The sequence below is a fragment of the Oncorhynchus mykiss genome, chromosome 17, assembly GCF_057628025.1.
Source record: "Oncorhynchus mykiss isolate SJ-2025 chromosome 17, ASM5762802v1, whole genome shotgun sequence".
Classification (NCBI taxonomy): Eukaryota; Metazoa; Chordata; class Actinopteri; order Salmoniformes; family Salmonidae; genus Oncorhynchus; species Oncorhynchus mykiss.
Genome location: NC_143038.1, coordinates 4009173 through 4034508, shown reverse-complemented (window position 1 = coordinate 4034508; position 25336 = coordinate 4009173). Strand labels below are relative to the sequence as shown.

Sequence of the window (25336 nt, the reverse complement as noted above, 5' to 3'; positions counted from 1 at the left end):
TGATAATAACATACGCGCATCACAGCGTTATCTCTTCATAAAAATATATGACCTGTCAAAAGTTGCACAGTGCTCTTGGCTGGCTGTGTGGCTGTAAACTTTGGACTTGGCCGATGCGATGCGCTTATGGTAAACACTTCGTCCTTACCTGCATACCGCAAGAAGGTGTGTGTGTGTGTCTGTGTGTGTGACTATTCTCCCCAATGATCTCACATTGCAAGCCTACATAACTGCACACTCGATGCCCAACCTACCCTTGTACATAGTACTTATTTTACTACCCCTGGTAATAAATTAAACTTTCCATAGTAAAACTGAAAGAAAACAGGCACTTTTGGACCTATGACGGTGACATGACAACTATACAGTTGAAGTCGGAAGTTTACATACACCTTTGCCAAATATATTTAAACTCCGTTTTTCACAATTCCTGACATTTAATCATAGTAAAAATTCCCTGTCTTAGGTCAGTTAGGATCACCACTTTATTTTAAGATTGTAAAATGTCAGAATAATTTTAGAGACAATGATTCATTTCAGATATGATTTCTTTCATCACATTCCCATTGGGTCAGAAGTTTACATACACTCAATTAGTATTTGGTAGCATTGCCTTGAAATTGTTTAACTTGGGTCAAACATTTTGGGTAGCCTTCCACAAGCTTCCCACAATAAGTTGGGTGAATTCTGGCCCATTCCTCCTGACAGAGCTGGTGTAACTAAGTCAGGTTTGTAGGCCTCCTTGCTCGCACACTCTTTTTCAGTTCTGCCCACGCATTTTCTATAGGATTGAGGTCAGGGCTTTGAGATGGCCACTCCAATACCTTAACTTTGTTGTCCTTAAGCCATTTTGCCACAACTTTGGAAGTATGCTTGGGGTCCATTTGGAAGACCCATTTGCGACCAAGCTTTAACTGATGTCTTGAGATGTTGCTTCAATATACCCACATAAATATCCATCCTCATGATGTCATCTATTTTGTGAAGTGCACAAGACCCTCCTGCAGCAAAGCACCCTCACAACATGATGCTGCCACCCCCATGCTTCACGGTTGGGATGGTGTTCTTCGGCTTGCAAACCTACCCCTTTTAACTCCAAACATAACAATGGTCATTATGGCCAAACAGTTCTACTTTTGTTTCATCAGACCAGAGGACATTACTCCAAAAAGTAAGATCCTTGTCCCCATGTGCAGTTGCAAACCGTAGTCTGGCTTTTTTATGGTGGTTTTGGAGCAGTGGCTTCTTCCTTGCTGAGCGGCCTTTCAGGTCATGTCGATATAGGACTTGTTTTACTGTGGATATAGATACTTTTGTACCTGTTTCCTCCAGCATCTTCACAAGGTCCTTTGCTGTTGTTGTGGGATTGATTTGCACTTTCCACACCAAAGTACGTTCATCTCTAGGAGACGGAACACGTCACCTTCCTGAGCGGTATGATGGCTGTGTGGTCCCATGGTGTTTATACTTGCGTACTATTGTTTGTACAGATGAACGTGGTACCTTCAGGCATTTGGAAATTGCTCCCAAGGATGAACCAGACTTGTGGAGGTCTACAATTGTTTTTCTGAGGTCTTGGCTGATTTCTTTTGATTTTCCCATGATGTCAAGCAAAGAGGCACTGAGTTTGAAGGTAGGCCTTGAAATACATCCATAGGTCCACCTCCAATTGATTCAAATGATGTCAATTAGCCTATCAGAAGCTTGTAAAGCCATTACATAATTTTCTGGAATTTTCCAAGCTGTTTAATGGCATAGTCAACTTAGTGTATGTAAACTTCTGACCCACTGGAATTGTGATACAGTGAATTATAAGTGAAATAATCTGTCTGTAAACATTTGTTGGAAAAATGACTTGTGTCAAGCACAAAGTAGATGTCCTAACCGACTTGCCAAAACTATAGTTTGCTAACAAGAAATTTGTGGAGTGGTTGAAAGACGAGTTTTAATGAGTCCAACCTAAGTGTATGTAAACTTCCGACTTCAACTAAACCTGATGTGTTTCTTGTCATCAAAGCTCATAGGGAGGTCTCGGATGGCCTTGATTCTGTCCCTCGTTGACATAGCAACCAGCTCTTGGACCAAGTTCTGTTCCTCTGTTGGACAAAGACATGACAAGACAGATCTGTGAGGTTATTATTCATAGTATACCTTTAAAATCAGAGCTGTAATATAATACAAAAAATTATAGTATAATAATACATAATATAATGTATAATATATGAGTTTGTCATTGTGATTTAGGATAAGAAGTGATGTAGGGTTAGGATTGAGCTATAAAGTCATTATATAGTAGGAAACGTCTTATACATCAATCAGTGAGTGTATCCAGAATATGACTTCAATGGATAACATTGGGAGGGAGAATGGACAGGCATTCTCAACGGTTGTTGTGCCCATAGGAAGGCAATTCTAGTAATTTAATTTCTATGGCTGTGCCCTAGGCTCTCCATTCTTCATCCCTCACCATTTTCCATCTCATTCCTGATGTCGTCCTCAGAAAGGCCCAGATTGCCCAGAGCAGCCTCTCCTACAGGGAATAGACTCATCTTCCTCGACCCCCTGAACCTCATCGAAACATGACCTGGGAGACACGAGGACATCTAATTAAACACAGCTGACAGCCTAGCTATTACTGGGGAATTATGAGCCTAATAACGCGTGTTGAACGAATAGAAAGTCATCCATCATAGGCTTACTATCAGCACTAACAATACGGAGGATATATAATATGTTAAGCTAATAGAAAGCACTACACATCCTATTTATTCATTACAGATCATGTCCACCCATTGACTTGGCAAACACAATTCATTCCCATAATTCCAGTGCAAACAAGTGAACTTACAAAGAACGGCATGCACACACAACTTACAATATATCATGGTTTATTGGTTCACGCACTGACACGGTCCTTGATTGCACAGGGAAGTGGTTTTGGGTGGCTTGAAAGGGGAGACCCCCAATCACATTGCATGGGTGTGTTGTGAGTCAATATTTACAATGTGTAAATAAGCATTAGCCGCTGATGATCAACTTTGATTAAACCAAATGAAATAGAGGTGGTTAACAAAAGGTTTCCAAAAGGTTGTCCCCATAGCAGAACCCTTCTTGGTTCCAGGTAGAACCATTTTAGGTTGCAGGTAGAACCCATTGTGTTCCATGTAGAACCTGAATCCAAAGGGTTCTCCTATATGCAAAGGGATCTCCTATGGGGACAGCCAAATAACCCTTTTAGGTTCTAGATAGCATATTTTTTTCTAAGACTGTACTATGTTTCACATCCTTTTGCCAAATGCAGTAGCATGACTAGCTGACAATGAAAGAAGATGAATGTGCAAGTAGAGGTACTGGGGAGCAAAGGAGCAAAAAATAAATAACAATATGGAGATGAGGTAGTTGGGTGTGCTATTTACAGATGGGCTGTGTACAGGTGCAATGATCGGTAAGCTGCTCTGACAGCTGATGCTTAAAGTTAGTGAGGGAGATATAAGACTCCAGCTTCAGTGATTTTTGCAATTCGTTCCAGTCACTGGCAGCAGAGAACTGGAAGGCGGCCCAACGAGGAGTTGGCTATGGGGATGACCATAGCAAACACCTAATCATCAGTCCTCGTGATCAGACCGTATTACCTGGATTGTGTTCATTAGGCAACAAATTGAAGAAAACAGACTGAAACAGGGAGGGACTACCTGGACTTGTCCAAAAAGAAATGCTCATTGTAACGTTTCGTTGAAAAATGTTTTGCTACGTTTTGCCCTAATCAATACAGCCCTGTAAACTGTTAGCACCTTAGTTTCCCGATGGTATTTTTCTGCCAACTTCCTTGTGCTGCCTGTTTACCTTTGGGTAATGTTTAAATAGACATTGGATCGTCAAATCATTATCTTAAGGATCTGACCCTTCTTTTCAATTTTCGCCTAAAACGACATACCCAAATCTAACTGCCTGTAGCAAGGATAGTGCAACAACGAACCTCAAAGGTTCTTATGATCAAAGGGACCAACTGAAAGCTAAAGAAGTAAAGTAAGGAAGTAAATAGAGAGTAATCTACTGTAGGTGCTTTAGAAGTGGTTTGAACAGTACCTGAAGTTGCAGATGGAAGTCGTACAGGAGGCGTTGTGTCATAATGCGTTGCCTGGTCGATCTGGTACCCGCTGTGATCTGAACATCATGGAGAACGAACACTAGATTCATTAATTGCATCCACCTAATTTTCGAACGTTGCTATGGGCACAGCCACACAACGGAAGTGATGGATTCGATTTCTGCTTTACCTACCTAGTGCAGCGTGCACGTGGCACATTTACTAGAGTAAATTATTTGAAGGAGTCAATTTGTAGAGTATAAGAGTCAAGTAAACAAGCGTAAGTGTAATTGTATATGTATTTCATTCAAGTTCTCAAACGTTAGATAGAGCTACTAGTAGTTATGTTGTGATAATTACGTTAATTGTGTTGTGTATGAGATGAAGGCCTCCACAAAGCCAATAACTATAACGATAACTATAATGATAAACTATAGTCTACATAACTATATAACGTTGGTGAGCATCCACACTAGATTAACGTTTCTCGAGTATTGTCCTGCACCTCAATCAACTGATCAACGCATTCTACTGCACACTGCCTGTTAATAAGGTGGTAACACAAGACCATTCACGAGGTCATAAGCACAGATACTGGTTCAGACCATTCACGAGGTCTAACGCACAGATACTGTTTCAGACCATTCACGAGGTCTAACGCACAGATACTGTTTCAGACCAATGCTTTCAGGGTGTGATCATTGTCATAGTGACAACTGCAAATAATACTTCAATGTACATCTAGGCCAAATGAAAAATAATATAGTAACTCGTATTTAAATGTAGCAATTGAACAACAAACGCCGAGCCTGCACATATTTTACAGCATCTCATTGCCTCGTTGCTCAAGTGGTTTGCAAGTGATTTCCATTTTTGTAATGGTTGTCAATTCCTTTGTGTCTTATTTTTCACTGTGCTCATCTAGGCTATGTCCTGTACAACTATTTGCTATGCACCAGTGCAACAATGTTATAATCATAACAGGCCAAACGTGATCAATCACACCAACACACTTTCTCTCTTCAATTTTACCCGAAATTGATTTTCTGTGCTGTAGGCCTGTTTTACTTTCAGCAATTAGTAAAAGCAAGCCTGATTAATTCCCTGAATAGGCTATTAAGAGTAATATTTGTGTTGTGGAGAAATGACCAGGCAGGAGACTGGAGTACAGTTAGTTTTCGTTCAGTCCAAACCCCTCGTGCTCTACAGTTCCCGGCACCCCAGTGCGCATGTGCATTTCCTATTAGGTGTAGTAATGTAACACTGCCGTAATGCATTACTGCTTAGTAACAGCACAGTAACTAATATAAACAGATGTAGATCCCAGATACTACACTCCTCCCCCATAGTGTTTAACTCCCAGAGAACAAGGTAAATATGTTAGGTAACTACTAATGCAATATCTGAACAATGCATTCCTAAACATTTTTCAACTACTGGGTTGAAGCAGACTTTTCAGAGCCCAGCACAAATCCAGGGGATTTTTTTTATTTTATTTTTTTATTCTGCCCCGAAGATGGAGTTTGTGTCCTAATAACTAACCCAGGTAATGTCCTTTTTCTTTCCTTTTATCTAGGACATATTAAAGTGTTTGTTTGTTTTACTGTCCGTTACCTCCTTAACCAGCTCAACTCACAGGTCAAGCTTTTGAGGTGCCCTTCGCTGTCGAATAGGATATCTCCGCTCCTCCTGGGCTTCCTGTGGTGGGCCAGGTTCGGGTGGAAGGTAGTCCTGGGGGTCGTTATTGTTCTTGTTCCTCCGGCATGTCTCTGCTGGAGCGTTGGACCGTAGCAGATGATCTACATGAACGTTGACCTGGCGATGACCAAGGTCCTCTGCGTTGCAAGATCACACCTGAGTTCCACAGGCGCTTGGGGTGTCTGAAATCACGTACCATCACCCTCTCTTCCTCTTTGAATTCTCTGACAGTCTTTGAGTGTCTGTCATGAGCTTTCTTCTACTGTAGCTGGTGCTTTGCCACAGTGCTTGACAAGTCTGGTTTCAACAATGTCAGGCGGGTACGTGGTTGGCATTTCAGAAACAGTTCAGCTGGTGTACATTCCGTTACTGTGTGTGGGGTGTTACGGTAAGTAAACAGGAACCGCGGAAGCCTTTGGTGGGTGGGCACAGACTGAACCTCGAGTCTAGTCCAGGCCTTCTTAAAGGTTTGCACGGCTCTCTACGCTGCTCTGTTTGATGCCGGATGGTAAGGTGGTGACAGGATGTGCCTTACTCCATTGTTCTTGAGAAACATTTCAAAATCGTTTGACGTGAACGGAGGGCCATTGTCCGATACAAGCTCATTGACTAGTCCAAAGGATGCAAACAGGTGTCTGAGAAGATTGATGGTCTTCTCAGCTGTGGTCAGTTGAGTAGGGAACACTTCCATCCACTTGGAATGGACATCAACGACAACAAGGAAATGTTGCTTGTCAATTTCGGCGTAATCCACATGGATGCGTTCCCAAGGTGTAGCAGCCCAGGACCATGGATGAAGAGGTGCAGCAGCAGGCTTGTTGCGAACAGCTTCACAAGGTGAGCAGTGGCCTACATGCTGTTGAATGTTCTGATCCAGTCCAGGCCACCACAGATAACTGCGAGCGAGTGCTTTCATTCGAGTGATCCCTGGATGTCCCTCATGCAGGTCAGATAGCAGTCTCCTCTGGAATTTGTGAGGTACCACCACCCTTGATCCCCACAGAACACACCCTTGATCAGTGGACAACTGGTCTTTCTTGTCGATGAATGGACGAAGGTTATCGTCATTTACGAAGGTTGGCCAAATGCCTAATGTTAAGTCCAAGACTTTGGAAAGCACTGGGTCTTTCCTTGTTTCCTCTGCTATGTCAGAAGCAGATATGGGAAGTTCATCAATGAGAGAGATCTGGAAGACTGCTCTATCATCTTCACTGTCGGAGTCACTATTGCATGGTAGTCTTGATAGTGCATCGGCATTTGCGTGATCACTGGATCGTCTGTACTCAATCTCGTAGTCGTGGGCTAACAATATCAGAGCCCAACGTTGCATTCGAAGTGCAGCAAGGGTTGGTATAGCTGATTTTGGTCCAAGGATGGCCAACAGAGGCTTGTGATCTGTCAGCAGTTGGAACTTCCTTCCGTAGAGGTATTTGTGAAACTTCTTCACTCCGAATATTATGCTCAGGGCTTCCTTCTCAATTTGAGCATCATTTTTCTCACTTGGTGACAGAGTCCGTGATGCAAATGCAATAGGGTGTTCTTCACCTGACGGTAGAACATGTGAGATGACGGCTCCTACTCCATATGGAGATGCATCACACGCGAGTCTCAGCTTCATCTCTGTGTTGTAGTGGGCAAGCCACTTGCTCTTTAGCAGACGCTGTTTGCAAGTCTTGATTGCTTCTTCCCATTGTGGGGACCAATTCCACTTTGTATCGGCCTGCAGCAGTTGGTGAAGCGGATGCAACAATGTGGACAAGTTTGCTACAAACTTTCCGTAATAGTTCAGGATCCCCAAAAATGACCTCAGCTCTGAGATATTTGTGGGTGCTGGTGCGTTTACGATTGCTTCCACCTTGCTGTTGGTTGGGTGCAGGCCTTGTGCATCAATCTTGTATCCGAGATACTCCACTGAGTCCTGGAGGAACTCACACTTGCTGTGTTTCATTCTCACTCCATATTTCTCCAGTCTTGACATCACTTTGTCCAGCACTACAAGGTGCTCTCCAATGGTTGTTGCTGACACGAGGATATCGTCCATGAAGCACACAACATGGTCTATACCGTCCAAGATCTGATCCATTGTGTGTTGGAATATCGCTGGAGCTGTCGAGATTCCATAGGCCAAGCGGTTGAATCTGAATAGCCCCTTGTGTGTATTGATGGTCAGATACTGTTCTGACTCCGGATCCAGCTTCAGTTGCTGATAAGCGAATGCCAGGTCCAGCTTACTGAAAACCTTCCCACCAGCTAGAGTGGCAAACAGATCTTCAGCGTTTGATAGTGGATATTCCTCTGGTAGTATGCAGCGATTTACTGTGACCTTGTAGTCACCGCACATTCTGAAGGTCTTGTCTTTCTTTGGGACTACAACAATCGGAGCGGCCCAGTCGCTCCTCGCTACTTTCGTGATTATGTTATTCTTCTGTAGGCGTTCCAGTTCCTTCTCTACTGCTTCCTTAAGAGCATAGGGAACCGGACGTGGTTTGTGAAAGATAGGCTTGGTTCCTTCTTGCACTCTGACTTTTGCTGTGAAGTCTTGTATTTCACCGTAGCCATCTTTGAAACGTTATTTGTGCGTCTCCAGCATGTTAGTGAGTGTAGCCTGACTCACTGGTTTGTCATTTCTGAGACTGAAGATTTCTCCCCAGTTCAACTTGATCTTTTGTAGCCAGTTTCTGCCTAGCAAGTCTAATATGCATACACTTCTACTTAGGCTATAGGTCTATCTCGAGCCTGTCTCTCTTTGTTCTGTTGTGCAATTACGCACCTGGCTTCTCCACTGACACAGCTATTCCTCTTAAATCTTGAGGAGTCCCAGGAAAAGACAAGAGCACAAAAGCTTTTTGGACCCTTATTTCGACCTTCCTACTAACCGCCTATTAGATGCACGCGTGCACTTGCTTGCTGAATGTAAAATAGGCTACAGAATTAAGAGCGGGGAGTTGGAAAGGAGAAGCCCATATTTTCCTATAGTAGGCCTATCTTAACACCGAGCTACATCCTGACAAAATACACCATATGAGTGGCCTGCTAATGTACATTTCTTGTGCTTCTAAACTGTCGAGAATAGACCTGAACTGATCCAAATGGTTGCATAATCAGGCCTATAGGCTGTAGCGGTTACTTCGGAATGAAACAAAACAGGACGTTTGAGCGGTTATTCAAATGAGCCTACATGACTGCAGTTTACAGCCTATGGACAATAATTGTGTACTCACTTCATAACAATAATACATTCCTCCTTGTACTGTTGTTGTTGCCCAGGTGTGATAATCATTTTGTCTAAAAACGTAGTCCTCTATGCCTAATGAATAATGGAACTTTGCGTGCCCGTGAATCACAGTGCACAACATGGAGGAACGTACTGCAGATTTGCCATTTCATAAACTTGTAACGGACTTTGACAGGTAAATATTTAGCTCTAATTAGTTAGCTAATGCTCTATAGCTCTAATAGTTAGCTAATGCATGGCCCAATATCTAGCTAATATTTAGCTTCTTACTTCAGCTACACATCGCTAGCCTCTCTTTTCCAGCTGTTCCGGTGCGTAACAGGCTATAACAAGCCTCTCTGCAATAGGCGATTCCTCTTCTGGTGAAATCCCAGGAAAGCTATAGGCTACAAAAGCTATTTATACTTTTTTTTAAAGTGGAGCACATATGAATTATGATAAAGCATGAACGTGGAGGAAGTTGTATCACAAGATGTTGGCTCCGAAACAACCTCAAACTTCCTTTATACTGGACTTATGTAAGCATACCAAACGTAACATATTATACTAATTTGAGTGTCACGGATATATATTTACTATGTTACGTCTAGTCTATGCGACCAGGCTGCCATTCCAACAAAATCATGGCCATACTATTCTCTCAGAACCCGGAACCAAATCTTGGAGGAGAGACTAACCTTACTACAGCACAAGAGATCATATTTCTCTGATCTGTTTACAATACAATCTCCCATCAGAAAACGTGTGTACTGCCATTACATCGGTGTGTGGCAGTACATTACTTGTTTCTATTGTCTAATTAATCAATTAAATCAAACATCGACTTACTGAGGTCATGCTGCTGCCATCGTGGGCTCTCCGACCGGGGAGGAAGGAGACCCATGGGAATGCTGTCTCTGCCCCTCCAGCTCCCCTCCTGCCACCCGCCCCAGGGCACTCTCTCCTGGGCATCGTTGTAGCTGGATTGGACCCCTCCTGGGAGCTGCTGAAGATCAGACCTGCCCCTCTCACCCCCGGCTCCATCATCCCTGGGGTAGGGGTTACCATGGGGGTTACTGTGATGGGATTGGGATTTCCTAGAAGGACTTTCGAGAGAAGGACAGAGCAGATAACATTACTGGTGTGTTGTTGTTTAAACCCTGCATCAGTCAGTCCAACACCTTAATCATTACTCATAACGCTGCTGATGGTGTTCTAAGAATCATGCTACAATATTATTATAGACATATGACATCTGTCCTAGACAATAATGTTTTTTTTCTGAGGCGCTATAAAGTGAGTCTTGACGGACAGAGTCTCTCTCTGTCCGTCAACATTTCACTCAGGCCCTCTACCCATTCAGGCCCTTTACCCATTCAGGCCCTCTACCCATTCAGGCCCTCTACCCATTCAGGCCCTCTACCCATTCAGGCCCTTTACCCATTCAGGCCCTCTACCCATTCAGGCCCTCTACCCATTCAGGCCCTCTACTCATTCAGGCCCTCTACTCATTCAGGCCCTCTACTCATTCAGGCCCTCTACCCATGTACCCAGTTAAAGCAGAATTATAACAAACATCCAAACAACACAATCGTACAAGTTGACACACATACCTCCTATCTATCTCCAGGGTGTCACTGTCATGATAGGCAGGGTTGTTATATCCTCCAGTGTTGTTGTAGTGTGACATATGGATCCTTGGCTTGATCTTCCTCTATAGTGGTTAACCCGGCGGTGATTTCTGTCTGTCCCTCTCTTCTTTCGTCCCCTGGAGGTCTGAAAGGTCCTCCTACTGTATTCTCAGTAAAACAATTAGTGAGAATAAGCTTGCCATTACATAAAATGAGAACTGGAAACGAGACAAACGTGCCACTAGCAACAAGACCCCCTTGGGTATAAAGAAGGGGCAAATACAAGACTTCTGAGACCATACCTCGATGCTATTCCCATCTTCCTTTCACAAATAAAGCTGTGCTATCTAATACACATCACATGTTTTGGATTGAATGGCTGTCTTCAGTAAGTTATTTAACTCCCCTGTCCTATCCCTGTGTATATCATTATTTATTAACACAGGGATATGGTTTCTGTTTTGCCATGGTCTGTGCCTCAGTGCTGCACTATGGCAGTAAAGTAGGCAAAGTAGAAATAACAAATTCCCGAGCAACAAAGTCTGGAAAGAGATCTGACTAACAAATATGTTGACATGGTAGTTTATTGTGGGAAAAACACAGAAGTTATATGTGACAGTGAATCTTTGTGTTGTCAAATTAAGAGAAATATAACCATGTTCCAAATAATAATAGTATACATTGCTGTTAGATACAGTAACAATTTAAAACTATTGTATCAAACAATTGTTTAAAATAATAAATCCACAGTGTGTAATTACCTGGTTAACGTGCTGCTTATTCAGGGAAATCTGCTGGCTGCTTGAACAGGTTTTGCAGTCCGAGGATGCCTCCCCTTTTCCTTATAATCCAGGTTTGAAGTGCCAACTGTGGTAGCTAGAGTGCATCTCTGAGAGATCTACCTTTGTTGAACTTTATCACTGTGTGTCTGTCAGACTACCCGGAACTGTGCACTTGAAATAAAGGTAAAAGTCCGGTGGTTCTAAATGCCGTATGCAAATCTAATAGGCTGCTATGGTTGGCATAATGACAAGTATTTCCAAATGATTCCCATAGGACGTGAAAATGAATTGTCATTATAAGATATGGGACGGCCAAGGGCTCCACTGTGTTATTACGAATGTGCAATAGGATAGGGAATTGCAATGAAGAGCCATAATGATTCACTTTCGTCTTCCCGACTCTCTATTTAAAACACAATGTCAAACAAAATGTTGAATTCTGTGAATAACAGCATAATAAACGATTCAATTGTTAGTTGGACATTTTTATTATTTAATATTCAAATCATATAACCCCATTTTAAGCGTTAATAATTTTTGATGCTCCATCATTTAAAATGTTTATGGTAGTGGCATTTGAGGACAGTAGAGCGCGACAAATGTTGTTATATAAATATAAAAGCTAGCTAACTAGCTATACAAATAAACGTCAAATTGTTTGTCGTCACAGTTTGTCAGTATTTAATTTGGATTAAACTCCAGTCATATCCAAAATTAAATAAGCACGATTGTTGTGTATAATTGTGGGAAAGCATGCTATGCCGATCTAGTATTTATACATCTAGCCTCCAGAGTTGCGTCGCTTAAGGATTCTGGAAAGGGAATGCGGCTTTGTTTTCCTTCTGCTGACTGACAGCCAACGTCAGCTAGCTACGCTAGTTAGCTAACAAAGTTGTTAATTAAACTTTCTTTGATATTAAAAGTGCACGAGGACAACTGAAAATGGAGAGAGACTCAGGTAACTAAGCAAACTCAATTTCATATGGACCTTCTCAGCAAGTAAGTTAGTAAATGTAGCCAGTTATCTAGCTAGACAAGGCAGGTAAACTTTCCTAATGCTAAAAAGCTACCCAGCCAACGTTAGCTAGCTAACGGTAGCTATCTAACTTTTAGCTGAAACTGAGCCAATTGTCGTTGTTATTGAAAGAAAACTTCCCTTACTCTATGAGTTGTATGACATTAAATAGGAACAGTAACTTGGTTGATGAAGATTTAAGCCCCTGAACAGGCAGTTAACCCACTAGGCCGCCATTGAAAATAAGAATGTGTTCCTAACTGACTTGTCTAGTTAAATAAAGGTAAAATAAAATATGCTTTGATAGATGTAATTATTGAGGTGTGGTTGTTGTAGTTTTTTCAAATGTAGCTGTCTGTTGCAATGACTGTATGGCTACACCACTTCTTGTGCATTCACAGCCAAATAGTTTTGTGAGTTCAACAGTATGATATCAATAAAGTGTATTGCATTCAAGTACTGCTCTTTAAACCCCACATTTTACTCTCACTTTATGAACTTTAACCCCCAGCCTCTTCCCCAAAACATTGTATTTTATTTTTTACTGTATTTCTCTCTGACAGTGTTCCACAATGACCGTCTGGGAGCACCACGTAACCCACTACTGGACCAGCTCCCCAGCTACCAGTCTTTGCTGTACCGCAGAAAGCCCTCCGCCTCGGGTAGTACCAAGCGCCGTGGCAGCTCACGGACCAGGCTGGGCTCCTCCAGCAGTGGGAAATGGGGACAGACCACATTGGCCAGGCAGCATGAGGAGAAACACAGGACTCAGACCCTACAGAGACCAGTCAGGGAACTGCCCAAACCTATGGCGGAGAAACGCAGAGACAAGTCAGATCTCTAATATGTCTTCATGCAGTGTTATACTGCTGTAAAATGTTATATTGTAATGATAATATGAAAAGGGTTGCACTGTGTAATAACATTTATACTATGTAACTGTATAAGTTACAGGACAACAGAGATTTTTATGTTTTTCACTGATTCTTACTGTGTTGGAAGTAATTGGTTATCTGCCTTCATTGCCTTCACTCACTGTAGGGGTCAGCAGTGCATAGTTATTGCTCTGCAGGCAGTGTTTAATTTTCTTGTATCAATTTGAGACATTACTGGATTAGTGAAGAAATGCTCTCTGAATCTCTCCTAGAGATATGGCAATTCTTAGGCCTTAGGCCAATAACAGAGCACACCATTCACTACAAGTAGGCTACAATTTCATGAGCATAACGATTGGGGCTAGATATGGTTATGTTCATGGTTCATTGGGTCTCTTTGTCGAAGCTCTCTTGGTGGATTCTGGTGTGATAGTATTCTTGAAAAAAGCTTAGTATGTTAACATTGACTGACTGATTGATTGCTTAATATATTGACTGATCATCTGACAGGGACCAGCGTTTGGAGCAGGCCAAGGATCTGAGCAGTTGGAGCCAGTGGAGACAAGGCACCAGACGGACCCTGAGGAGGCTAACGGAGGATGGGTTTGAGATGCTCAGCAACCTGGAGCTCTGGAGGGGAGACATCCATGTCATTGAGGGTAAGAGAGTGGTTGCCAGTGACAAAACAACCTGTTACTCCAATTTACTTCTATTGACATCAATACATGATTTATGTCAAAGGCTTAGTTACACAAACAAAGCTCAAAATTGGATTCGTGAGGGACAAAGGCAGAGTTTCCACAGAGATGATGTAATATCGCTGATGAAAATTGGGCAATTAAAAGTTCTCTTGCTCACTTGTGTGTCTTCTGTTGGAAGCATTGAAAGATATGAGTGCGTTGATGTTGATCTCTTTAAGATCCGGGATGGTATCTAAATCACTCATCCTTTCCCTTCTCTGTGTCCCATCACAGGGATGTTTGGCACAGGGATCCTGTCCTACTTCTCCTTCCTGCGTTTCCTGGTGCTGCTCAACTTCGTCATGTTCCTGCTCATGTTCGGCTTCGTCATGCTGCCCATCATCACCGGCCCCCATGCCTCAGGGAACACCACCTTCAACCACGTAGATGGTAACACAGGCCTTTACGTGTTATAGGGTAAAGTAGACCATATTATACATGTAACTGTCAAGATAAAGGAAACACACAGACCCTTTAAACCGCGCCTATGCTCCTTTGAGACCCGTCTGTCAGTCACTTCTAGCCATGGTAGCAAAAATAATAAGCATTTTTATACATGACTCTAAGCACGATGGGATGTTAATTACTGAATTAACTCAGGAACCACACCTGTGTGGAAGTACCTGCTTTCAATAGACTTTGCATCCCTCATTTGCTGAAGTGTTTCCTTTATTTTGGCAGTGACATGTACATCACAGGAGGTTGGTGGCACTTTAATTGGGGAGGACAGGCTTGTGGCAATGGCTTGAGCAGAATGTGTGTAATGGTATCAAATACATGGTTTCCATTGTTTGGTGCTATTCCATTCGCTCAGTTCCAGCTATTATTATGAGCCGTCCTCCCCTCAGCAGCCTGCACTGCTGTACATTAATTCTATAGTATTTATGTAAACTGTAGGTCAGTAAGAGATTAACACCACATTCAACCATGTTGTCATGAAGGTTCAGTTAGAGAGGAGAAATATGGGGCATGTAGCTGTTCTGCGACATCAAGAGCATCAGTCATCTTTACATTAGATTATGAATGTTGTATTGTTAATCTCATCTATGATATACAGTGCCTTGCGAAAGTATTCGGCCCCCTTGAACTTTGCGACCTTTTGCCACATTTCAGGCTTCAAACATAAAGATATAAAACTGTATTTTTTTGTGAAGCATCAACAACAAGTGGGACACAATCATGAAGTGGAAAGACATTTATTGGATATTTCAAACTTTTTTAACAAATCAAAAACTGAAAAATTGGGCGTGCAAAATTATTCAGCCCCTTTACCTTCAGTGCAGCAAACTCTCTCCAGAAGTTCAGTGAGGATCTCTGAATGATCCAATGTTGACCTAAATGACTAATGATGATAAATACAATCCACCTGTGTGTAATCAAGTCTCCGTATAAATGCACCTGCACTGTGATAGTCTCAGAGGTCCGTTAAAAGCGCAGAGAGCATCATGAAGAACAAGGAACACACCAGGCAGGTCCGAGATACTGTTGTGAAGAAGTTTAAAGCCGGATTTGGATACAAAAAGATTTCCCAAGGTTTAAACATCCTAAGGAGCACTGTGCAAGCGATAATATTGAAATGGAAGGAGTATCAGACCACTGCAAATCTACCAAGACCTGGCCGTCCTTCTAAACTTTCAGCTCATACAAGGAGAAGACTGATCAGAGATGCAGCCAAGAGGCCCATGATCACTCTGGATGAACTGCAGAGATCTACAGCTGAGGTGGGAGACTCTGTCCATAGGACAACAATCAGTCGTATATTGCACAAATCCGGCCTTTATGGAAGAGTGGCAAGAAGAAAGCCATTTCTTAAAGATATCCATAAAAAGTGTTGTTTAAAGTTTGCCACAAGCCACCTGGGAGACACACCAAACATGTGGAAGAAGGTGCTCTGGTCAGATGAAACCAAAATTTAACTTTTTGGCAACAATGCAAAATGTTATGTTTGGCGTAAAAGCAACACAGCTCATCACCCTGACACACCATCCCCACTGTCAAACATGGTGGTGGCAGCATCATGGTTTGGGCCTGCTTTTCTTCAGCAGGGACAGGGAAGATGGTTAAAATTGATGGGAAGATGGATGGAGCCAAATACAGGACCATTCTGGAAGAAAACCTGATGGAGTCTGCAAAAGACCTGAGACTGGGACGGAGATTTGTCTTCCAACAAGACAATGATCCAAAACATAAAGCAAAATCTACAATGGAATGGTTCAAAAATAAACATATCCAGGTGTTAGAATGGCCAAGTCAAAGTCCAGACCTGAATCCAATCGAGAATCTGTGGAAAGAACTGAAAACTGCTGTTCACAAATGCTCTCCATCCAACCTCACTGAGCTCGAGCTGTTTTGCAAGGAGGAATGGGAAAAAATGTCAGTCTCTCGATGTGCAAAACTGATAGAGACATACCCCAAGCGACTTACAGCTGTAATCGCAGCAAAAGGTGGCGCTACAAAGTATTAACTTAAGGGGGCTGAATAATTTTGCACGCCCAATTTTTCAGTTTTTGATTTGTTAAAAAAGTTTGAAATATCCAATAAATGTCGTTCCACTTCATGATTGTGTCCCACTTGTTGTTGATTCTTCACAAAAAAATGCAGTTTTATATCTTTATGTTTGAAGCCTGAAATGTGGCAAAAGGTCACAAAGTTCAAGGGGGCCGAATACTTTCGCAAGGCACTGTATATATTTTAAATTCATTGTTAATGGACTTCTAGATAGATGTCTTACCAATATTATATTGTTGCTTCTGTTGTGAACCACAGGCTTTGAGTGCAGTAACTACCCCAGCACCTCTCGCCGTGGCCTGGTGGTTTTCCACCAGCACATCACAGACCTCCTCTCAGGGGCGGTATGGACTACCCTCCTCATATACCACGCCCTCTTATTCATTTAATTCAGTCACTCATTGTACGCCTGCATAGCACTGTAGATGATGTTTTGGGACTAAGAATGACTCCCTTGTTTGTTTCACATCTTAAAGGGCTTTCTGGAGCAGACCTACCTCTTCTATGGTTACTACAAGGTAGAGACCATTCACTTCCCTAAGTTCACCTACAACCTGCCTCTGGCCTACCTGCTGGTCACCATAGCCTACCTCTTCCTCAGTCTCATATGGATAGTCAAAAGGTAAAAAGTGCCCTATCTTACTGTATTTGTCTTGTCAATTATACTAGTCTTTTGGATAAACCGGTCCTCAAAAGGCATCTTCTCAAACATGCACACCCTGTCCAATTGTTTTTCATGGTCATGCAAGTCATATACTGTTATAGAAATACTTACGTTTTTTAGCCATTTCCAAATCTGCATTTCTCGTCGTTCCTCAAAGGTCTGCGACTGGCTTCAAGCGTAAACTGGTGCAGGACGAGGATCGCTTCCAGAGCTTCTGCAACAAGATCTTTGCCGGCTGGGACTTCTGTATCGTCAACGACAGCGCAGCCAGGCTCAAGAGGAGCAGTCTTCTTTATGAACTGAAGGTGAGGTGTCAGTAGTCAGTCGATAGTATAGGTTGACTCAAAACAACAGGGAGAAATGTGATTCAACACTATTGTCAAAGTGAATTGAATTCCTCAGTTCACACATTCCAGTTAGAGCCATACAATGTAACAGAACTGTATTGGTTCACTTCTGTTTACCACTCACTTTTCAACAACTCCTTTCAGAAGAAGCTGTGTTTATTTGTTTATTAATATATACAGTATAAGTGCTTATAACTGCATATAATGGAGATCCTATATTAATTCCTCTGTCCTTTCTATGTCAACAGACTGATTTGGAAGAGGAGCGCATCAAGCAGAAGATGGCAGACAGGACACGGAAGGAGAAGTGTAGGATCTACGTGATCCGACTGATCCTGAATCTGTTTGTGATCGCTGTACTGGCTGCCTGTTTCTACTCCATCTACATAGCCACCAACTTCTCCCAGAAAGCACAGATGACTAAGGTAACTAGGCAAGTCAGTTAAGAACATATTTTTATTTACAATGACGGCCTACCCCGGCCAAACCTGGACGACGCTGGGCCAATTGTGCGCCGCCCTATGGGACTCCCAATTACAGCCAGATGTGATACAGCCTGGATTCGAACCAGGGTGATACACCTTTAAACAGCAATGTTAGTTCAGTTTAGTTTAATTTGATGTGTACTATGGAAGCTTAAAGCTGAATTGCAGCAGCACATACAAGAAAACAAATGTAAATCAATGATCAACATGAAGGCAGTTGAAGCGTGAATGGAGGAGGAGCATCTTGGTTACAGCCAGGGAGGATAGTCGGTCAGAGATGGGTCTGGAGTCTCCTCAGCACACCTTGCTGTCCCTGATGTCCTCAGCCTCTCCTTATGGACTCTGTAGGTAGCTGGTCAATAGACATGCTTATTTTAGATCTGATACATATGTCTAAGTTTAGCACAGGTGTGTCAAACATGCGGCACACGGGTGGTCTGAGTAAAAACTGAAATATATCATTTTATTATAATAGTTTTCCCCCCCGAGGAAAAAAATGATATTAATCGCCATTAAAATGACTAAAACCAAATCTAAACTGTAGAATTGATAATGGACTTACATTTATAGTGTCTTCCCTCCAGCATCCTAAAAGTAATCGAAATGAAAACTAGACAGTCAGGGAGCGTTGACGAGACCGAATGCGGCCCACGGGGAAAAATAGTTTGACACCCCTGGTTTAGCACTATTTTTTTATTTTATTTATCTACGCAAGTCAGTTAAGAGCAAATTGTTATTTACAATGACGGCATAACCCAGACGACGCTGGGCCAATTGTGCGCTGTCCTATGGGACTCCCAATCACGGCCGGTTGTGATACAGCCCAGGATCGAACTAGGGTCTGTAGTGACACCTTGTAGCACTGAGATGCAGTGCCTTAGACCACTGGCCACTCGGGAGCACGATGGTTGTGTTTTTTTTTTTTACGTTTATCGATTTTACAAAAAAACACAAAGAACGACACTGACACGTTCAACAATTTCAAAGGTTGAGGGATGAGCACAATGGCTGTTCTATTGAAATGAATGCTCTCTTCCTCAGTACTGTATACCTAATGGCATGTGCCTTTTCTGTTTTACTTCAAACATGCGTTGTCATAACAGGTGAACTTCATCCTGGACCTGATCTATGAGTATCTGCCTTCCATCGTCATCACCCTGGCCAACTTCATCACCCCCCTCATCTTCTCCCTCATCATCCAGTTTGAAGACTACTCCCCCGCCTTTGAGATCCGCTTCACTCTCATGAGGTAAACAACAGGGCTGGGGTTGTTTTATTTCTATTCAGTCATTACATTTTTCAGTTTACTTCCTGAATTGATATGAAATTTACCCCAACCCTGGCAACCAAGCACTTTCTTCTGTCAAAATGAATGAATGATGCTCTTGATGTTTCACACCGATTCCAGTTTGCATACTGATGTAGCACCCTGGTATTGATGAATAGATTTTTGCATTTTAACACCAACGTAATTTCTTTGTAATGTCATAATCTTTCCACAGGTGTGTGTTCATGCGCCTGACCAGTATCTGTGTGCTTCTCGTCTCCCTCTGGGGTCAGATCACCTCTTGCCAGGAAGGCAACTGTGTCTGCGGGTACAACCACATCCTCTACCCGGTGAGTGGAGGTCAAAGGTTACCGTAGATATACAATACCAGTCAGGTTTCTTTATTTGTACTATTTTCTACATTGTAGAATAATAGTGAAGACATCAAAACTATGAAATAACACATATGGAATCATGTAGTAACCAAAAAAGTGTTAAATACGTTTTAGATTTTATATTATTTAAAGTAGCAACCCTTTGCCTTGATGACAGCTTTGCACTTTTTTGGCATTATCTCAATCAGCTTCACCTGAAATGCTTTTCCAACAGTCTTGAAGGAGTTCCCACATATGCTGAGCACTTGTTGGCTGCTTTTCCTTCACGCTGCGGTCCAACTCATCCCAAACCATCTCAATTGGGTTGAGGTCGGGTGATTGTGGAGGCCAGGTCATCTGATGCAGCACTCCATCACTCTCCTTCTTGGTCAAATAGCCCTTACACAGCCTGGAGGTGTCTGTTACTTGAACTCTGTGAAACATTTATTAGGGCTGCAATTTCTGATGCTGGTAACTCTAATGAACGTATCATATGCAGCAGAGGTAACTCTGGGTCTTCTTTTCCTGTGGCAGTCCTCATGCGAGTCAGTTTCATCATAGCGCTTGATGGTTTTTGCGACTGCACTTGAAGAAACGCTCAAAGTTCTTGAAATGTTCCGTATTGACTGACCTTCATGTCTTAAAGTAATGATGTACTGTCATTTCTCTTTGCTTATTTGAGCTGTTCTTGCCATAATATGTACTTGGTCTTTTATCAAATAGGGCTTTCTTCTGTATACCACCCCTATCTTGTCACAACACAACTGATTGGCTCAAATGCATTAAGAAGGAAAGAAATTCCACAAATTAACTTTTAAGAAGGCACACCTGTTAATTGAAATGCATTCCAGGTGACTACCTCATGAAGCTGGAGGTAGTCACCTGGAATGCAAAAATCTATTCATCCAGCTGGTTGAGAGTGCCAAGAGTGTGCAAACCTGTCATCAAGGCAAAGGGTGGCTACTTTGAAGAAACTCAAATCTAAAATATATTTTGATTTGTTTAACACTTTTTTGGTTACTACATGATTCCATATGTATTATTTCATAGTTTTGATGTCTTCACTATTATTCTACAATATAGTAAAAATATTGAAAATCCCTGGAATGAGTAGGTGTGTCCAAACTTTTGACTGGTACTGTACATATTGATATTGGACGTTACTATGATCTCATACAATTCTACCTCTGCCTATAGTGTTGGGAGTCTCGCGTGGGCCAGGAGATGTACAAACTCATGATCTTTGATTTCATCATCATCTGTGCCGTCACTGTCTTTGTGGAGTTCCCTAGGAAGTAAGTCATCTTTTCTCTTCTCTCCTCTTCTCTCATCTCCTCTTCTGACAGTTCTCTCCCTCTCCCCCCTCCCCCCTCCCCCCAGACTCATAGTGGACTACTGTGACTGCGGCCTGGCCAAGTGGTGGGGCCAGCAGGAGTTTGCCATCCCCCAGAACGTCCTGGGGATTGTGTATGGCCAAACCATCTGCTGGATCGGGACGTTCTACTGCCCCCTGCTGCCCGCCATCTGCACCATCAAGTACTTCATCATCTTCTACATCAAAAAGGTAACATACCATAGAAATATTAGACAGTATCAATGTACTGGTATAGGTGGGCCGATGGCCATAATTGTAGTTCTATGTAATACAGTACAGTAAAGGCATCAGGAAGGTACATAAACTAAAACAGGAAGCAGCCGTGCTCAGGTCTGTTCAACGCTGGTCCGACCAATCGGATTCCACCCTTCAAGATTGCTTCGATTACGTGGACTGAGATATGTTCCGCATAGCGTCGAACAACAACATTGATGAATATGCTGATTCAGTGAGCGAGTTTATTAGCAAGTGCATCGGTGATGTTGTACCCACAGCGTATATTAAAACATTCCCCAACCAGAAACCGTGTATTGATGGCAGCATTTGCACAAAAATGAAAGCTCGAACCACTGCTTTTAATCAGGGCAAGGTGACCGGAAACATGACCGAATACAAACAGTGTAGCTATTCCTTCCGCAAGGCAATCAAACAAGCTAAGCGTCAGTATAGAGGCGAAGTAGAGTCGCAATTCAACGGCTCAGACATGAGAGGTATGTGGCAGGGTCTACAGTCAATCACAGACTACAAACGAAAAACCAGCCCCGTCGCGGACCACGATGTCTTGCTCCCAGACAAACTAAACAACTTCTTTGCCCGCTTTGAGGACAATACAGTGCCAGTGACACAGCCCGCTACTAAAACCTGCAGGCTCTCCTTCACTGCAGCCAACGTGAGTAAAACATTTAAACAGGTTAACCCTCGCAAGGCTGCAGGCCCAGACGGCATCCCCAGCCGCGTCCTCAGAGCATGCGCAGACCAGCTGGCTGGTGTGTTTACGGACATATTCAATCAATCCTTATCCCAGTCTGCTGTTCCCACATGCTTCAAGAGAGCCACCATTGTTCATGTTCCCAAGAAAGCTAAGGTAACTGAGCTAAATGACTACCTTCCCGTAGCCCTCACTTCCGTCATCATGAAGTGCTTTGAGAGACTAGTCACGGACCATATCACCTCCACCCTACCTGACACCCTAGACCCACTCCAATTTGCTTACCGCCCCAATAGGTCCACAGACGACGCAATCACACTATATATATTTTTGTGTACATATTCTTATTCATTCCTTTACACTTAGTAGTTGGTGTGAAATTGTTAGGTTAGATTACTTGTTAGATATTACTGGATGGTCGGAACTAGAAGCACAGACATTTCGCTACACTCCCATTAACATCTGCTAACCATGTGTATGTGACAAATAACATTAGATTTGATATGAATGACTGTGTTTTTGGTTGTAGCATATGGTTTTAGCTGGGTCTAAACCTCGGGTTACATACTCTAGGTAACTGATTGAGTTGAGCGATACTGTACCTCATAGGTAAGTGTAGGTCAGGATATTTCCTTATCCTAATTCCTTCACCCAATTGATAGAGAAAAGGAATATCCCATACCTGTGTGCATTATGTTGCCTGAAATGACTGAAAGGGAATTCTCACCCACAAATAGGTTGAGGAATGTATGTATTGTCTACCCTGCAGGTGACCCTGGTGAATAACTGCCGCCCGGCCACCCGTCCGTTCCGAGCCTCCAGCTCCAACTTCTTCTTCCTGGCTGTGCTGCTGATTGGCCTGGCACTGGCCTGTGTACCTGTCACCATTGGCATCGCACAGTGAGTACATGGCTGCAGTTAGCCTACCATGCATGCATCTTTATTTCCATAGATAACCATCAATATGGCTAGTTGCACTGAAACTCACCATGCACCAATCTCATACCCTTTTCACACTGATGAGCCTAACTGAGCTTAGCTTAGCTGTACTGCTCTACTGTTGCTGAAACTGGGCTGGAAAGGAAATATTTGATTTGACAGTACAGTTTGGCTTGGCACCATAGTGTGAAAATAGTATCAATCTGCTCCTAGATCAGTTGTTGGGTACATAAACTAACCCTTCCATTTCTCCCTTGTCAGGATCAGCTGTTCCCAGGCCTGTGGTCCCTTCGTTAACTACACCACATCCTGGGAGGTGCTCCCCCGGACGGTGTCCCAGCTGCCTGCAGGGGCACGCACGTTCCTCCTGGCCATCTCCTCTGAGGCCTTCGCCGTCTCCCTCTTTGTCATCACATGGTACGGGTTTCGGCCAATGATATCACTCCTGTCTACGGTTCATTGTCATTTGATATCCAGGCCGATAGATTGCGGTTTCAGCCAATCAATCAATAAAATATATTTATAAAACCTTCTTTTCATCAACACGTCACAAAGGGCTATCAAAATTCTGCTTTGTTAACCGTTGTCTCTTTCCTCCCTCAGCCTGGCCATGTTTTATGTCATTGCTCTAGCTGGAGCGCACAAGCGAGTGATCAACCAACTGAGGGAGCAGCTAGTCATGGTGAGTAGCTACAGTAACCAGTCTACATGGCTGCACAACTCTATACTGTACAGTAGCTTCATAGGACTTAGCTGTAGGGACAGGATTATTTTCCTGACCAGAAAAAATCTAGGTCCTAGTTATCTGGCATAACATTGTTATAGGGTTAATTTAGGCACTAACCCTCTTCTCCCTGTTCGGCCAGGATGGGCGAGACAAGCGTTTCCTGATCCAGAAGCTGTGTCAGGCCCAGAGGACCTGTGCTATTAGATCTACAGGTTCGGGATTCCAGTCCCACTCCTCAGACAGAGTCAGCCCCAGCTACCGTTCCAACTCTGGGATCTTCCTGGTCCAGCCACCCCCGGACTCTGCTACTCATGTCTGAATTGCTAGGATTAGGCCCTTGAGTTTTAGCTGACTAAAAAACTCAGGGCTCTTGATATTACTTGTAACTGGCTGTCTAAACACTATTACTGGCATACACTATAGGTGCTGGCTTACCAGACATATATTAAGTCTAGACCTGGACTAAAATGCATGCTCAATGGAGAATCTCCATTAAAATAGCTTTTTAGTCCAAGACCAGGCTCGATCTGTGTCTAGGAAACCAGCCCTACCACTGGCAGACACTAGATTTGAGGAACACTATGCAACTGGGGGATTAGCTTTGCCTATCAAGGCTCTTTTGGTTTTGATCCAACGCATGTTGAGATCTGTGAATGTTCAAACGTTTAACAAGCACAGTTTTACAATATTGGACCAATAGTTTGAACTCAAGGCTGGCAAAATAGCTATTTACTGCCTTTTGTGGATAATATCTTGTCCTGTTTGTTGTTTACTATATGTAGCCTACCATAAGCATTACTATATGTGATGTCATGATGATAATTCTGCTGACTATTACCTTTTTCCTTCCAAGAAGGACTCTTATTATGACAATAACCACTATAAAGCTTTGAATTGCCCTTCTAAGTAATACAACAAATCAAAGCTGATCTCATATTGTTCCACTCCAACACCTATAAATACTAAACATTCTTCTTGCACTTTAAATGTGACCTTTCTTGTTTATATTTTAAAGGTATACTGTATTAATTTGTGTAAACTTATATTCCTTAATCTCTTGTTTACTATTTCCATTAACTCTTAAGTATTAACTTTTAATGACCATGACATGCTACATGTGATTTAATATTTCAAAATGTATTTGAGATCTACTGTCCCAACTTCTGCTACATACCAAACTGAACTAATACTTTTTTACTGTACTCTGTGTCTACTGCCTGTGTTCCATAAAGGGGAAGTGTTGTTTTATCCATTGCAAACCTTTGTTTATGAGTGAACTGTTACATTTGAATCAACTAGTAAGATGTCATTTTGGCAAAAGTTTTATAATTCCAAAATCTGTGTTATTCATTGTTATAAACTGGGTGGTTCAAGCCCTGAATGCTGATTGGCTGACAGCCGTGGTATATCAGACTGTATACCACGGGTTAGACAAACCATGTCTTTTTACTGCTCTAATTACTTTGGTAAACAGTTTATAATAGCAATAAGGCATGTCAAGGGTTTGTGGTATATGGCCAACTCTGCTTTGCGTGGTGCTTAAGAACAGACCTTAGCCGTGGTATATTGGCCATATACCACACCCCCTCGTGCCTTATTGCTTATTGAATTGTGGCTGGAAAAGGTAAATAAATAATGCAAGTATTTAAAACGTATGTTATTTGTTGTCATACTTTGTGT

General features: G+C 42.5%; 2 protein-coding genes across 3 annotated transcripts in view; one reads left to right on the top strand and one right to left on the bottom strand.

Moving 5' to 3' along the window:
- Positions 1 to 12223, bottom strand: part of LOC110493487 (transmembrane channel-like protein 5) — a 27028-nt gene extending 14805 nt beyond the window's left edge. Inside the window, exons 1-6 of one of the 2 annotated variants that reach the window (XM_021567788.3) lie at positions 11392 to 12223; positions 10613 to 10791; positions 9849 to 10105; positions 4087 to 4164; positions 2468 to 2584; positions 1994 to 2096 (exon numbers count right to left, since the gene is read on the bottom strand). In XM_021567788.3, coding sequence (XP_021423463.2) covers positions 1994 to 2096; positions 2468 to 2584; positions 4087 to 4164; positions 9849 to 10105; positions 10613 to 10689 — 632 coding nt within the window. In that variant the 5' untranslated portion in view covers positions 10690 to 10791; positions 11392 to 12223. Of the gene's footprint in view, positions 1 to 1993; positions 2097 to 2467; positions 2585 to 4086; positions 4165 to 9848; positions 10106 to 10612; positions 10799 to 11391 lie in introns of both variants that reach the window. The other variant, XM_021567789.3, reaches the window with a different exon arrangement.
- On the top strand, positions 12199 to 25311 carry LOC110493489 (transmembrane channel-like protein 7). The gene is made up of 16 exons (XM_021567790.3): positions 12199 to 12370; positions 12991 to 13258; positions 13813 to 13961; positions 14277 to 14432; positions 16809 to 16894; positions 17027 to 17172; positions 17372 to 17519; positions 17810 to 17986; positions 19150 to 19295; positions 19549 to 19663; positions 20885 to 20982; positions 21068 to 21251; positions 22760 to 22890; positions 23191 to 23346; positions 23533 to 23611; positions 23796 to 25311. The coding sequence occupies exons 1-16, from the start codon at positions 12355 to 12357 to the stop codon at positions 23973 to 23975; spliced, it is 2235 nt and encodes a 744-aa protein (XP_021423465.3). The 5' UTR covers positions 12199 to 12354; the 3' UTR covers positions 23976 to 25311.
- The last annotated feature ends 25 nt before the right edge of the window (positions 25312 to 25336 follow it).